Source organism: Oratosquilla oratoria, chromosome 19 (assembly GCF_046742065.1).
Source record: "Oratosquilla oratoria isolate Oo_2021 chromosome 19, ASM4674206v1, whole genome shotgun sequence".
NCBI lineage: Eukaryota > Metazoa > Arthropoda > Malacostraca > Stomatopoda > Squillidae > Oratosquilla > Oratosquilla oratoria.
The window spans coordinates 59,819,430-59,834,429 of record NC_134795.1 but is presented as its reverse complement, the minus strand read 5'-3'; the positions used below and the strand labels follow the sequence as shown (position 1 = coordinate 59,834,429).

Genomic DNA, 15,000 nt, shown 5'->3' with positions numbered 1-15,000 from the left:
GACAGCTGTAGAGACACCTATTGACGTTGACAGCCTGGATGTACGAGTATAAGGAGGTTAGATGATGGTTAAGGAGTTATGAATATGGGTTAGCCATTGGGGTGTGGTTCCAAGTCTTTATTTCTACCCATACCCTCATCTATGGGCACCCATTGATCTCCGAACTCTTCACCTTCCCCCCGGAACTCGAGCATGATCTATTCCTGGAGTTCCTTTGAGTTCCAAAACGCTCAAGTTTCAAAGCGATTTTGTCTGTGGATTTGAACATTAATGAAACACATAAAGAACAATAGAGTTTTTCTTTGCATTTTTATATGTGTATGGTTAAAGTCGTCTAGGATAATATATTCTAATTGAATCATACGTGAGGAATGCAGCACCGTTTTATGATCAAGAGGTGTTCGACCTCCGAGGAGTTTGTGTTTGAGTACGAAGAAAAACTCGACTTCTTAATTTATTTTTTTTTTCGAATTTAGAGGTGTTAGATTTCCGAGGAGCTTGATTTCCGGGTTAAACTATAATTTGGTCATTTCTAACATACCTTTCCTTTTCACTTTATCATAAATCTATTAGGATGTATACTCCTTGGGCATCGACTCCCTACTATCGGGAATTACAGGTAAATCTACGTTTTGACCGGTGCGATAATTGCTAAAAGATGATCCTCAAACGGTAATCTAAAGCATTTTTTTTTTTTTTTTTTTTTGACTGTTTTCCTTCGAGATGCAAAACAAGAAGCTGATTATTCTAAACGAACCTACCAACTCGTTTCCCCAAATATGATGCCAGGTGTGATGCGCGTCACCCACTATTGGGAGTGAAAAACGAGCAAAACGTACCTTTACAGGCAAAGATGAAAAAGTAAAAATGGCCACCACTTCACTAGAAATAACGACTTCGTGATATAGGCTGACTTTATTCAGATGAGGGCACCTCAGCTTACCTCAGACGAAGTAAAAGGTTTCATAAGACCAAGGCTGAATGGGCGTGGGTAAAGTGCATTAAAGAATAGGGAAAGAGTAATGGGTGAGGTTGTGTTTGCAATATGAGGAAGAGGTTAGATCAAGGTGAGACGAAGGGCTTGACGGAGCTATGAAGAGAGTAGGAGGAGAAGAATGAACAGTATGAGGAAAAGGAAGAGAAGGAGTAGGAGGAGAAGGAGAAGGAGTAGAAAGAAGAGGAGGAATAGAAGGATAGGAAGGAGGAAAACAGCAACAGGAGGATCAAGAGGAAGAGAAGAAGAAACAGGAGCAAGAGGAAGAGAAGTAGAGGTAGGAGAAATAAGCTAAGAAAGAGTAGGAGAAGGAGGGAAAGGAAAAGGAGGGGAAGGAGGAGGAGAAAGAGGAATAGGAGGACCAAGAGAAAGAAAAGAAAGAGTAGAAGGAGAAGGAAGGAAAAGAGAAGAAGGAAGATACAGAAGATGAGGAGCAGGAAAAGGAGAAGAAGAAGAAGAAAGAGGAGAAGCAAAAGGAAGAAACGAAGGAGAAGGAGGAGAAAGAGAAGGAGGGAAAGGAAAAGGAGGGAAAGGAGAAGAAGAAAGATACAGAAGATGAGGAGTAGGACAAGGAAGGGAAAGAGGAGGAGGAGGAAGGGAAAGTGGAGGAAGAAGAGAAAGATCATTACTGTTTCTTTGGCACTAGCCAGCGCTTCTGTCCTCAGGGACAATATAGAATCTGAACTGGGAGTCATATAGATGGTGAAGGAGAGAGCTAAGGAGGGTGGCATAAAGAGATAGTCAGAATTAAGTATTTTTCTAATTAGTTTCCATCATAAAGAAACACTACATATCTCTAGTCCGTAGATGTTTCACTAAAATCCATCAAAACGTTGCACAAAATTCATGCAGGCAGTACTCCAATACTGGAGAAAGGAAAGGAAAGTGAAGAAGGACGAGAAGAGGGTAAGGAAGAGCAAAAGGGGCAGGAGTAGGAAGGGAGGATCTAAAGGATGAAGAGGAGGAGGAAAAAGAAGCGAGAGGAGACAGAAGGGGAGGAAACGGAGGAGGGGCAAGAGGTGGAGGAGGAGGGAAAAGAGGAAGAGGAGGAGGAGAATGAGGAGGGAAAAGAGGAAGAAGAGGAGGCGGAGGAGGAGGAGGAGGAAGAGGGAAAAGGCGCAAAGCAGAGTGTAGGAGAGGATTTATGCAAAGGCGACCTTGTGCAGCGCCATTTCTGTATAATCACAGCATGTGCGTATGTACGTGCCTACGTTCGTGCGTATGTACGTGCCTAAGTTCGTGCGTACATATGTGCATGAGTGTGAGTGTCTCTCTACGCGTGTTCCTCTCTATGTGCATTTCTCTCTCTCTCTCTCTCTCTCTCTATATATATATATATATATATATATATATATATATATACATATATATATATATATATATATATATATATATATATATATATATATATATATATATATATATATATATATATATATATATATCTTTCTGTGTGTGTGTGTGTGTGTGTGTGTGTGTGTGTGTGTGTGTGTGTGTGTGTGTGTGTGTGTGTGTGTGTGTGTGTGTGTGTGTGTGTGTGTGTGTGTGTGTGTGTGTGTGTGTGTGTGTGTGTGTGTGTGTGTGTGTGTGTGTGTGTGTGTGTGTGTGTGTGTGTGTGTGTGTGTGTGTGTGTGTGTGTGTGTGTGTGTCTGTGTGTCTGTGTATGTGTGTGTGTGTGTGTGTGTGCACGCGTGAGTTCACCTTACCTTATAGCTATAAATCACATCCTAATACCTTGTCTTTTCCTTTAATTAAATATGAAAAATAATAGATTTCCTTTGAACCATCTAAATACTATTGATATGTGTGTACATCCCTTCTCCAGTGGTCTTACGGTCAACTATCCCGAAGTAAGTACACCTTGAATTGAAAATACATGACATAAACTATTTCCCGATGGTTTCATCCTTGTACCCAGCAGGCGGTCTTGTTCCATCTCTGAATCGCCGACATGGGGTAGGTGGTGGCCACTCCCAATTAACATGTTCACTACTATTTTGTTCTCCTTTTGCCACGTGGGGTTCTGTGTGCTCCGGAGCAATTCCTTCCTTCTTGCAACACACAAAGACACAGACACATAATTACGTGGCGTGCGTTCATGCACACACACACACACACACACACACACACACACACACACACACACACACACACACACACACACACACACACACACACACACACACACACACACACACACACACACACACACACACACACACACACACACACACACACACACACACACAAAGAGAGGAGGAATATATGTAACTGGAACATTATAATTTAGCCTTTACCGGGGTCCATTGGGGGCGCTATCAGTGCTGGAGGGCAGGTTAGCTCGGGCAGCTTTCAAAACAGTTTAGAAAGAAAGTTTGGGGAGTCAGCGCTATCGTAGAGATGTTATGAAGGACTGATATCATTCCCATGTCCGTATTCGGCGTTATCAGTATATTACAGGTAAAGAAGGCGAAGAAAAGAAATGTGAAGTGAGAATGAGTAAGTAAATCAAGGAAAGGGAGAAGCAAGAGTGGAGGAAAGGGGTGAGGAGAGGAGAACAGGAGAGGGAATAACGGATAGAAGATGGAAAGGAACAGAATTATGAAGTAGAGAAGGAGAGTGTAGAGGTGGGAGGGAGAGGGAGGGGGGAGAGGAGGGTAGAGAGGAGGGGACGGGGAATGAGGCAAGGGGGTGAGCAATTATGAAGAAGGCAGTTGGTTGGCGTCGAGATCCCTCAGGTGGTGTTCACTTGTAGCCTCAGGGAAGTACGTGAGCCTATTCGGGCAACACTCTGTGGAAGAAACCCCACACGCGCACTCACTAACATATGCACACGCACACACACCCTTGATGGCGCAGTGGTATCGTTCTCGGCCACTAATTCAGAAATACGAGTTCGAGTGCTAACAGGGACTGACAAAAATCAACATCACTGAACTGCAAGCAGGTACTCCAACTCTGTGTGTCACATCATTACCCATAAATCAGTGGTAGAGTTCTCGGCCGTCAATACGGCGGTCCGGGTTCGAATCCCGCCCAGGGCTGAAATAATTTCAGTATTGCTGTGCTGCGAATCGTTACTCCAACTCTCGTGAGCGGGGAGTTGTGTGTGTGTGTGTGCGTGTAAGGTCACATAATTACCCATAGATTGGTCATATATAAGCTCTGAGCTCTCTTCCGGGAGAGAAATAGCTGTCGATCACGAGTCCAACACGTAATCCAAGACAATGGTGAATCACACACACATACATACGCATACACGCACGCACGTACATACACACACACGCGCGCGCACACACACACACACACACACACACACACACACACACACACACACACACACACACACACACACACACACGCACACACACACACACACACACACACACACACACACACACAAACACAAACACACACACAAACACACACACATACACACATACATGCACACACAAACTCACACATAATGAAGATGTGTTAATTCCTGAGATAGCTCAGAAGCTATTATTGCCCTCTATATGATTTCAAAACTAGGAATGGTAGAGAACCAGAGACATAATCCCACGGATATAAATTCTTTCCTTCATATTACAATTAGGTAAACATACTTAAGCAAATACGCGGCCATCGCCATGGCCATTGTCACGGACCACCTCTACCACCCGCTGCCAAGGCGACCTATGTGATCGGTTCCAGGAAAGAGGTATAAGACCTCGAAGGGGGTCAGGATCTACAGAAGCGGGGACGGTTTGATAAAATAACCAGATGGTTAGATGGCCAGATGGCCAGGTGTCCAGATGTCCAGCAGGGGACATTACGTCCCCATTTCAACCCAGGAGCTTCAATTACACCCTTCCTTCACCCCTTAGGAGCTTCAATCACCTACTCACCTGAGCTCCGGAACATGTCTGCGCTGGCTGCAGTTCGAGATTCCTCCTCGCCGGGGGCCCCTGTGCAAGGGCACGGGAGGAAGGGGTCCGCCAATCAACGCTGTGTGCCGCACCCGCCGCCGCTCCTTCGCCACGACCGCCGCCAACGGCAGTTGCGGCTGCGGCTTCTGGCGGTGCCGGGGTGGGTGAGATCACAGGGGGCCGAGCGCTTTCTTGCTTTGGGGGATCGGGTTGGTATCTATGCAGATGATGTATATACTTCCATTTAATAAGCTTACGAAATCACGGAACAATTGTATTACGTGGCGCTTCAGTAGTTCTTGCTTGGTTCACAGTGTTTGAGGATTACCGTAAATGAGTGGCAACGAACAAGTTTCATAGAAGAAAATAGATGATTTGATAAATGATGGTGACTGAAAAAGTATCTGATTTCAAAGTTCCTGTTAGGATTAATCTTTCTCTTCAATTCTGAGGTTCTCTGGATTTTCTTAGACTGTTTCACGTATCGTTCTGCAAATGGAATAGCGTTTCCTAAGAATACAAAATTACATTGATAATGATTATTATAAGTTTCATATATTCCTTTGGGTATTTCCTATTTATTCAATTATCAATTTATTTTATGCCTTGCTTTTCGAAATTTTGTGTTTAGTGTTAAGTGAACACAGTGACAGGTTTGAGAAGTTTTGCGGAGTCAAACGCTATGCAATCTCAAATAATTATCACTGATCTACAAACATATCACACACACACACACACACACACACACACACACACACACACACACACACACACACACACACACACACACACACACACACACACACACACACACACACACACACACACACATACACACGCATATACATAAAGAAAAGCCCCATGCCTGATGGGATTTCATACTAAATGCTCAAATTATATAGAAAACAAATGATGGAAAACCTTCACGAATTAGTTGTGTTCATTTATAGGAAGCGAAAGTACTTACAGAGTGGGAAATGGCCAACGCCGTCTCAATCTATGGAGGAAGAATGGGGAACTCCATAAATTATACCCCAGTGGCCTTGATAAGCATGATAGCTAAAATATGAGAATAATGAGAAAGATAAGCAAAATGTATGCGAGAATGGATGGTTTTGAGAAGATAACCATTTTGGGCTCAGAAAAGGAAGGTTTTGTGTTTCAGATAGGTTTAGTCTTTACTCAAGAGCAATTGGTGTACCGCAGGAGAGACACGACTAAGTGGACTGTATGTACATGGATCTGGAGAAAGATTTTGATAAGGTATCCAATAAAAGATTTATGTGGAAAACAGAATGTATAGGAGAACTTCGAGGGAGTCTACGTGATTAAGGAATACCTCAGAGATATATTCATGAAGACGGTTGTAAAGAATAAGATAATGTAACTTGTGGAGTGTCACAGGGCTCAGTGTTTGCACCATCAATTTTCCCGATCTACGTTATTAAGGTGAAGGATGGGGCAAATCATTACACCAGTCTATTAGCTATTTGAATAATGAAGATAAAAAAATATATATTTGCTATGGTGACATTCTATAGATTCTATTTTTACCAATGCCAAACTGCTCTCTTCAGTTTGGGGTACGTTGCCGCAGCAAAGTTGAGAGAGTAACGACACCCAGACAAGTTGATAAAATCTTATTCATAACCTGACGTATGTAAACTCTGCGTCATCTAAAAACGTGCCTCACCTTAAAGGTAGAGTGTGCATTCTGTTTCATCTCGCAACAAGCGCGCGTTATACCTTTCCTAGTAACTCGTGCGTTCATTGTTTCACTTTGCAACACGCGCGCGCACTATGTGTCACCCAGGAAGATTGCGCGCACTATGTTTCACTTATCAATGAGCGTGCGCAGTATTTTTTACTTAGCAATACACGCGCGCACAACGTTTTACTTAAGAACACACGTGTATATATGCCTCGCCTAGCGACACGCACGCACACTATGTTTCACTTCGCAACACGCATGTACACAGTGTTTCACTTAGCAACACGTGCGCGCACGATGTTTCACCTAGCAACACGCGCGCGCGCAATGTGTTTCACCCAGCAACACGCGCACGCGCACTCTGTTTCACTTATCAACACGCACACGTGTGCACTATGTTTCACTTAGAAACACGCGCGTATATCAACAAATATAATCACACGTGCGTGTTTCCTCTGCCTTACGCACCAGCAAGCACCCACTCAGCACTTCCAAGTTTATACGCATCTCTGTCCCCAAGCTTGATTATTACGCAGCAATTCGTACTTGCTTTTAACTTTTATTTTAGGGGAGAAAGATCTTTTTATCTTCATTGATATGACTTCCTCGTGTAAAAATTAAGAAAGACTATCTTGTTTGCATGTTCCACTGTGTTGTGTAGTTAATATAGATTATGTCTGCATTTCTTTTCTTTTTTGCGCAGATATCATGCAGAATGGAACCAAGAGAATGGATGAAGGTGGCACAGCACCGACAGACATGCCAAGGCGTTTCAAAGTGACCCGAAGACCAGCCGAGTAAGAGTAATGTCAACAAATATATTCAGGTAAGGAAAATGTCTTCGGCTCCGATAATGTGACGTTTGGGAAACCTAGCGGCTATTACCTTAGTCTATGTAATTCTTTAGTCAATCATGTTGATAATCAACATGTTAAAATGAGTATAACAAGTGTTGCCCTTGGTTGTGGAGTGTGATTGCAGCTTCGTTTCCGAGATGCTGTCAGGATCTACGCCCAGGCTCTCCTTCGGGGAACTGGGGACCAACGTGCTGACGAAGGTAAACAAGGACGTCCCCTGCAGAGGGGAAGGGCACTGTGCAATCATCTAACGTTAAAAAGGGGGCGTAGGCGTGTACGATGTAATCGGAGAATGCGTCGTTATTTGAGAACTGAAATTGCCGTGTCCGGCCGTTTGTCAGCTTGTTTGTCTGGGTGCCTCACGAAGCAGTTACTTGTTTCCCTCGCACGGGTTGAAGGTGTGAATGCATGCAAATGCCTGTCCTCGTGTGTGTGTGTGCGTGTGTGTGTGTGTGTGTGTGTGTGTGTGTGTGTGTGTGTGTGTGTGTGTGTGTGTGTGTGTGTGTGTGTGTGTGTGTGTGTGTGTGTGTGTGTGTGTGTGTGTGTGTGTGTGTGTGTGTGTGTGTGTGAGAGAGAGAGAGAGAGAGAGAGAGAGAGAGAGAGAGAGAGAGAGAGAGAGAGAGAGAGAGAGAGAGAGAGAGAGAGAGAGAGAGAGAGAGAGAGAGGGAGGGAGCATGTGTGTGTGTGTTAATTTGCCTGTGTCTGTGTGCGTTAGATAGTACATTTACATAGTACGAGTACACAGGAAAGTAACAACTCTCATGAGGTACTGTTTGTGTGTGTGTGTGTGTGTGTGTGTGTGTGTGTGTGTGTGTGTGTGTGTGTGTGTGTGTGTGTGTGTGTGTGTGTGTGTGCGTGTGTGTGTGTGTGTGTATTTACCTACTTGTATCATACGAGAAGGGGAGCTACGCTCGTGGTGTCTCGTCTCTGTATATCGCCATATCTAATTTGCTCGTTCTTGTATTGTTTTTACACACACTATTGTTTAGTCTAGTATGTTCCATACATCCAACACTCTGTGGAGAAAGCTGATTGTATGTGTGTGTGTGTGTGTGTGTGTGTGTGTGTGTGTGTGTGTGTGTGTGTGTGTGTGTGTGTGTGTGTGTGTGTGTGTGTGTGTGTGTGTGTGTGTGTGTGTGTGTGTGTGTGTATGTGTGTGTGTGTGTGTAATTCACCATGGTCTTGGATCACGTGTTGGACTCGTGATTGACAATTATTAACCTCCCGGATGAGAGCTCAAAGCTCGTATGACCGATCTATGGGTAATACTATGACCTTACACGCACACACACACCCAACTCCCGCCCACAAGAGTTGAAGTAACACCCCGCAGTGAAGTGATACTGAAATTATTTCAGCCCTGGGCGGGAGTCGAACCCGGACCGCCGTAGTGGCAGGCGAGAACTCTAACCACAGCGCGCGCGCGCGCGTGTGTGTGTGTGTGTTAATTTGTTTGTGTCTGTGTGCATCTGTGAGTCAGTATATTTACGTAATGCACAGGAAAGCAACGATCATGAGGTCCTGTTTGTGAGCGTGTGTGGGGGGGGGCACGTTTGTGTGCGTGCGTGCGTGCGTGTGTGTGTGTGCCTCTGTGTATGTAACTGCGTGCGCGTTAGATTGTGTGTGTATGCGTATACACCATTACGTGTACGCATGCGCCCGAATATTTGCATACGTATATACCTGCGTGTACTCGTTTGTCAGCGATGCCGTCGATATCAGCAGGTCCCTCCGTTCGTCCTTTGTGGAAGCCGCTCCAGTGTGCTTCCTGTATCAGAGGACGGTATCCCAGCCACGCCCATTCCCGCCCACAAGACCACCCAGATTGGAAGGTCTTTATACGTCCACAGTCTGCTATGATTAAGACCCTACTGCCTTGCGGGCTGAGACCCATAAGGTCTCTTTCAGACCATAAGAAAAAGAGGAGAGAAAAAAATGATAAAGTAGAGGAGCGATTGTTCGAAGTTCGAGGAGATTGAAGAAGAAAGGGTTTAGAAATAGGATGAAGGAGGAAGGGTAGACGGACGAGAAGTGGAGAGATTTCAAGTCATACATCTCTACAAAAGATGTGTTTGCGATTGTGTTTGTGTGTATATGAGCGTGTGTGTGTGTGTGTGTGTGTGTGTGTGTGTGTGTGTGTGTGTGTGTGTGTGTGTGTGTGTGTGTGTGTGTGTGTGTGTGTGTGTGTGTGTGTGTGTGTGTGTGTGTGTGTGTGTGTGTGTGTGTGTGTGTGTGTGTGTGTGTGTGTGTGTGTGTGTGTGTGTGTGTGACTTAAAGTTTTCTTCTGATCGTATGTTTTTCATCAGAATATAACAGACCACAACTTTACATTTTGACAATATCCAAGATACATGACTTTTTTTCTTTAACTATCAGACATTAATAAAAGAATCAATATTCTTAAATAAATTACTACCCATTAACGTTAGATACATACGAGTTGCTGAGAAGAAAATATGACATTTTTTTGTGTTCGTGTGTGTGTCTATGGTTTCATCGAATCTAGTTTTATGCGGGACATTCGCTGTTCGAATCCCACGGTCTGTGAGAGAGAAAAAATACTCGAGTGGATCAGATTCCCAGGCACAGGAATCAAGAAACTTCAAACGTGAAGTAACGTAGAAATTACGTTGATATTTCTAGTTGTGATTTAAAGGATCCATAGACTATGTGTTCAGATAAAAAGGTGTGTTTTTTTTGGGGGGGGAAGGAAAGTATAATGGATATTTGTGAATAAGATCAATTGTACTTGTATTATGGGAGGCGATGATACTGCTTGTTTGAATGAGTGAGGACATAAGGCCACGTATAAGTATAGCCCCCTCTCCCCCACCCACACATACATACTCGCACTCACACGCTCACATTCGCTCACACGTACATAAATACACATTCGCTCACACGTACATAAATACACACGAACTTTATGGTAGTATTTCGCTACATGGACGAAGAAATTTTTGGAAAAATCATAAAAAAAAATATCTGATCCGCCCCAGATTAGAGTCTGAAGCAGTGGCATGCCTCACCCCACCCCACCCCCATCCCATGAGAATAAAACATATAAAGAAAATTAAAAGAATAAAAAGAACATTTGAGGAAAAAGCGAAACGTCTTACTAGTAAAATCTCTGCCCTCACATTGTGTTTATTGCAATAGACATATCGGCAATTGCCAATTGCATACAGAATACAAAGAGCAACAGCCGAAATAGTCTCCTGCCTAGATAACAGATCGTCTAAGGAAAAACTAGAAAAGTTGGACATGCCCACATGAGATAACAAGAGAGAGAGAAAGATAGTATGAGTGATATCGTCAAAACTATGAAAGGATTGGAAAAACATGACAGAAAATCTCTTGGTATGGGACGAAAGTACAACAAGAGATCATGGAATGAGATTAAAAAAAAAACGAGGTATTTGAAGGATGTAATGAGATTAAAAAAAAGACGAGGTATTTGAAGGATGTAGCTTTCCTACACATGCGTGGAAAAGTTGTATGAAGATCGTCTCTACTGGAGAAAAATTGAAATAAAAAGTCAAGTTGAAATGACAAATGTACACTGACGGGATCCTGCGATTGTAGTCCTTTCCATGTATATTACAATTAGATTAGTAGAATTGGTATTCATGTACACACACGTACACCAAATACACACACACACACACACACACACACACACACACACACACACACACACACACACACACACACACACACACACACACACACACACACACACACACACACACACACGTACTACAAATACAAACACACACACACAAACGCATATCGCAAATTTACTGTACATACACACTTACTATATAAACCTGCATACACGGTTATGACAGAATCCGAAGCGAATGTTATCTACAGTCAGACCCGACCGTGGTGGCATGACGTCACAGCAGCCTGCATCCCGACGTCCGCCCAGACCGGCAAAACTGTGAGGGAGGGTGCCGCATAGGTTATTGTTGCTGTTATTGTTGTAGTTATTGTCGTTGTTGTTGTTGATACTGCCGCCGTTGCCACTATTTCCCTGTAGCAACTGATGTATTTATTGTTGTGGTTAGATGTAGTTGTAGATTTTGTTGTAGTTCTTTTTTGTTGTTTATATTATAGACTAGTTTCTGTTAGTGCTGTTGTTATTATTAACGTTATTATGATTTCTGTTGTAGTTTTTTATACGATAGCTGTGGTTTGTGTTATCGTTGTTGTTGTTAACGTTACTATGGTTGTTGCTATTGTTGCAAGGTTATGTGTTTTTGTTAGTGGTGAAGGGTCCTGCATGCTGTGTATCTTTCTGTTCCCTGCAGGTTCTCATGTTCGAACGCTCCACATAATGTGGTTGTATTTGGCTCTTTTATGCGAGTCATTATGATATTAAAATTGTTAGTGTTGCTGATATTTGTGAGCGCTACGCTGTGTGGACCAATTGCTTCCTCTCTCGCTGTTGTTCTTATTCTTGTTTTCGTTGTTGTTTCCGTTGTTTTTGTTTTCGTTGTTGAAGGTGATGGTGGAGGCGTTGATGTTTTCGTTGTTTCTATACTGCTGTTGCTATTGTTGCTGTTTTATCTCCTGCTGTATTATTACCGCTTTTGTTTCCGTTGTTGTTGCTGTCGTCGTTGTCGTTTTTTGTTGATGTTGTTAATTTGTTGTTGTTGGTGGGGTCGTCGTTGTATTTGTTGATGAAGATGATGACGGCATTGTTGTTGTTTTTGTTGTTGTTCAGGTTGTACTGTTCTCGTTACGGTTCTCTAGGTCTTGGTCTTGGTTGTGGTATTGCAAATGTCTTTCCTACACTTATTCTAACTAGTGAGAAAGTTATCCTTAGTCCTTCGTGGTTTCATCAATTAAATTGTATGCGTGTGTGTGTGTGTGTGTGTGTGTGTGTGTGTGTGTGTGTGTGTGTGTGTGTGTGTGTGTGTGTGTGTGTGTGTGTGTGTGTGTGTGTGTGTGTGTGTGTGTGTGTGTGTGTGTGTGTGTGTGTGCGTACGATGTGTACGCGTGTATGTATCATTTTTACATAGTAAATGATAAAACCTTCATCTTTCACGACATCACCACTCGAACACCATTTGATTAATTATACCCAAGTGCACCTTTCCTATCACGGTGATACACACACTTATCACAATGTATAGACAGGGACGTTTTATAGGAGCATCGCCACTTCCTCCATCACGTGGTGACAGCTCCCATGGACACTTTTCTTTTGCACTTTTGATTTCAGGATTTCTATGTTGAGTCATCACACGATCAAAGATCACTTTTCCTTCGATTGTCAGCTTGTCAGCACTGATCACCCCAAAACCCAAATTTCAGTTTGTCTGTCATTTGTGAGTTGTGTATGTATGTATGTGTGTGTGTGTGTGTGTGTGTGTGTGTGTGTGTGTGTGTGTGTGTGTGTGTGTGTGTGTGTGTGTGTGTGTGTGTGTGTGTGTGTGTGTGTGTGTGTGTGTGTGTGTGTGTGTGTGTGTGTGTGTGTGTGTGTGTGTGTGTGTGTGTGTGTGTGTGTGTGTGCATGTGTGTGCGTGTGTGTACATAGCTATCATACCACAACCTCCGATCCACTTCACGTCACAACGTCAAACCAACCCAGCTGTCAGTTCGGCCATCAACCTCTCTTCCACCCACCACCTCCACCCCAAGTACCGCCCCCTCCCCCCACTCCCCCCCCCCCACTCTGGCACTACGGAAGAGGTTAAAATCAGTGCACTGCGCTTGCGCAAGAAGTGGTACCATTTCGCGCAAGTTGTCTGGCAGCTCTGTGAACCTCCTGGACGTGTGGAGGGTCCACTGCCCAGCAGCTACGTGTGCGCATGTGTGTTGCGCACGCACGCACGCGCACACACGTGTACACAAACACGCGCGTCGATGCGCACAAGTCCGCTTACCCCCGAGTTACAAAGCACAAACCGTACGATACACATGTGTTATGGGTTTTCTACCTCGATCTACGCGTGAGATGGGGGGTTTGCGGGTTGTTACGTCTGTGCTTCTGCGTGTTGTTGGCGTTCCGTGTGGTGTGTACCGCTACAGCACAGCCCGACAGAGCGAGCGCGGGGTGGGAACTAGCGAGTGAGTGAGGGGGGATCTCGGCTCTACCGCCACTCGACTTGATTCGTCGGTGGTCTGTGCCGTGCCGCCACGGAGGAAGAGGAGGAGGAGGAAGAGGAGGAGGAGGAGGAAGAGGAAGAGGAGGGTGGGATCTAGGGAGAGGGCAGGGTGAGGGTAGGGTACTGGGAAGGGGTCGTTTTGTAAGGGCAGTGGTGAAAGGGCCCTAGGTCGATTGATGAAGTTTTTTTCGGGGAACTTCATCTGGGGATGCCAAACAAGGGAACTTTGGGGGATTTTTTTTTATATTTGGGGAAGGTTTTTAAGGGCCTGTTTTTAGGGAAAGGTTCCCGGTGGAGAAAGTCTGTGGAAGGAAATTTTTAGGTGGATGGATTTCGGGTGACATGCTGGAGTTGCGTAAAGGCCCCTTTCGTGTATTCAATTGGTTTGGATGTAATGGCCAGAAGGGTTTAAGATATCGAGCCAATAAAAGTTGATCTAAAGAAGTGCGCGTGTGTGAATGTGTGTGTGTGTGCGTGTTTGTGTGTGTGATTCACCATGGTCTTGGATCACGTGTCGGACTCGTGATCGACAGTTATTTCCCTCCCGGAAGAGACCTCAGACCTCATATATGACCGATCTATGGGTAATGCTGTGACCTTACACGCACACACACACACACAACTCCCCGCCCACAAGAGTTGGAGTAACGACTCGCAGCGCAGCGATACTGAAATTATTTCAGTCCTGGACGGGATTCGAATCCGGACCGCCGTAGTGGTAGCCGGGAACTCTACCACTGCACTACGAGTCGCGCGCGCGTGTGTGTGTGTGTGTGTGTGTGTGTGTGTGTGTGTGTGTGTGTGTGTGTGTGTGTGTGTGTGTGTGTGTGTGTGTGTGTGTGTGTGTGTGTGTGTGTGTGTGTGTGTGTGTGTGTGTGTGTGTGTGTGTGTGTGTGTGTGTCTGTGTAATGATGGTAATATGTTAGCGTGATGGTGGTAGTTATGATAGTGGTTGTGATTATGGGATTGGCTGTAGTGCTGACAATGATTATCATCTCTGCCTACCCAGAGTGGATAGTCTGCATAGGCGTAAGCTAAGCTACTACTTGTATATGCATATTCTCTCATCAGTATGTGATTGAACCTACCGGCCACTGTCAAGACCACAGGAATGAGAGGTACAAATTGGACTTGTACGCTTTGCCCAGTACGATTATCGCTCAACGATGATCGTTCGTGGCTCAACGATGATCGTCAAACGATTATCTAGGGCGATAATACTTTGTTTTTGGTTACTCTAGAGACAGTCGCTCGAAGCAAAAGGTCCCCCATCATTCAAAAACAATGAATTATTGTCCTAGACAATAGTTTGACGATAATCGTTGAGCCATGAATGATCATCGTTGAGCCACGAACGATCATCGTTGAGCCACGAACGATCATCGTTGAGCCACGAACGATCATCGTT

General features: G+C 44.4%; 1 protein-coding gene across 2 annotated transcripts in view; it reads right to left on the bottom strand.

The window, feature by feature from the left end:
• The window catches only part of LOC143035944 (innexin inx2-like), a 210,479-nt gene that overhangs the window by 92,401 nt on the left and 103,078 nt on the right, over positions 1-15,000 (bottom strand). The window contains exons 1-2 of one of the 2 annotated variants that reach the window (XM_076203185.1): positions 13,425-13,538; positions 4,885-5,415 (exon numbers count right to left, since the gene is read on the bottom strand). The exons of the other annotated variant lie outside the window; for it this stretch is intronic. Coding sequence (XP_076059300.1) covers positions 4,885-4,900 — 16 coding nt within the window. The 5' untranslated portion in view covers positions 4,901-5,415; positions 13,425-13,538. Of the gene's footprint in view, positions 1-4,884; positions 5,416-13,424; positions 13,539-15,000 lie in introns of those variants that run through there. 2 annotated transcript variants of the gene reach the window in all.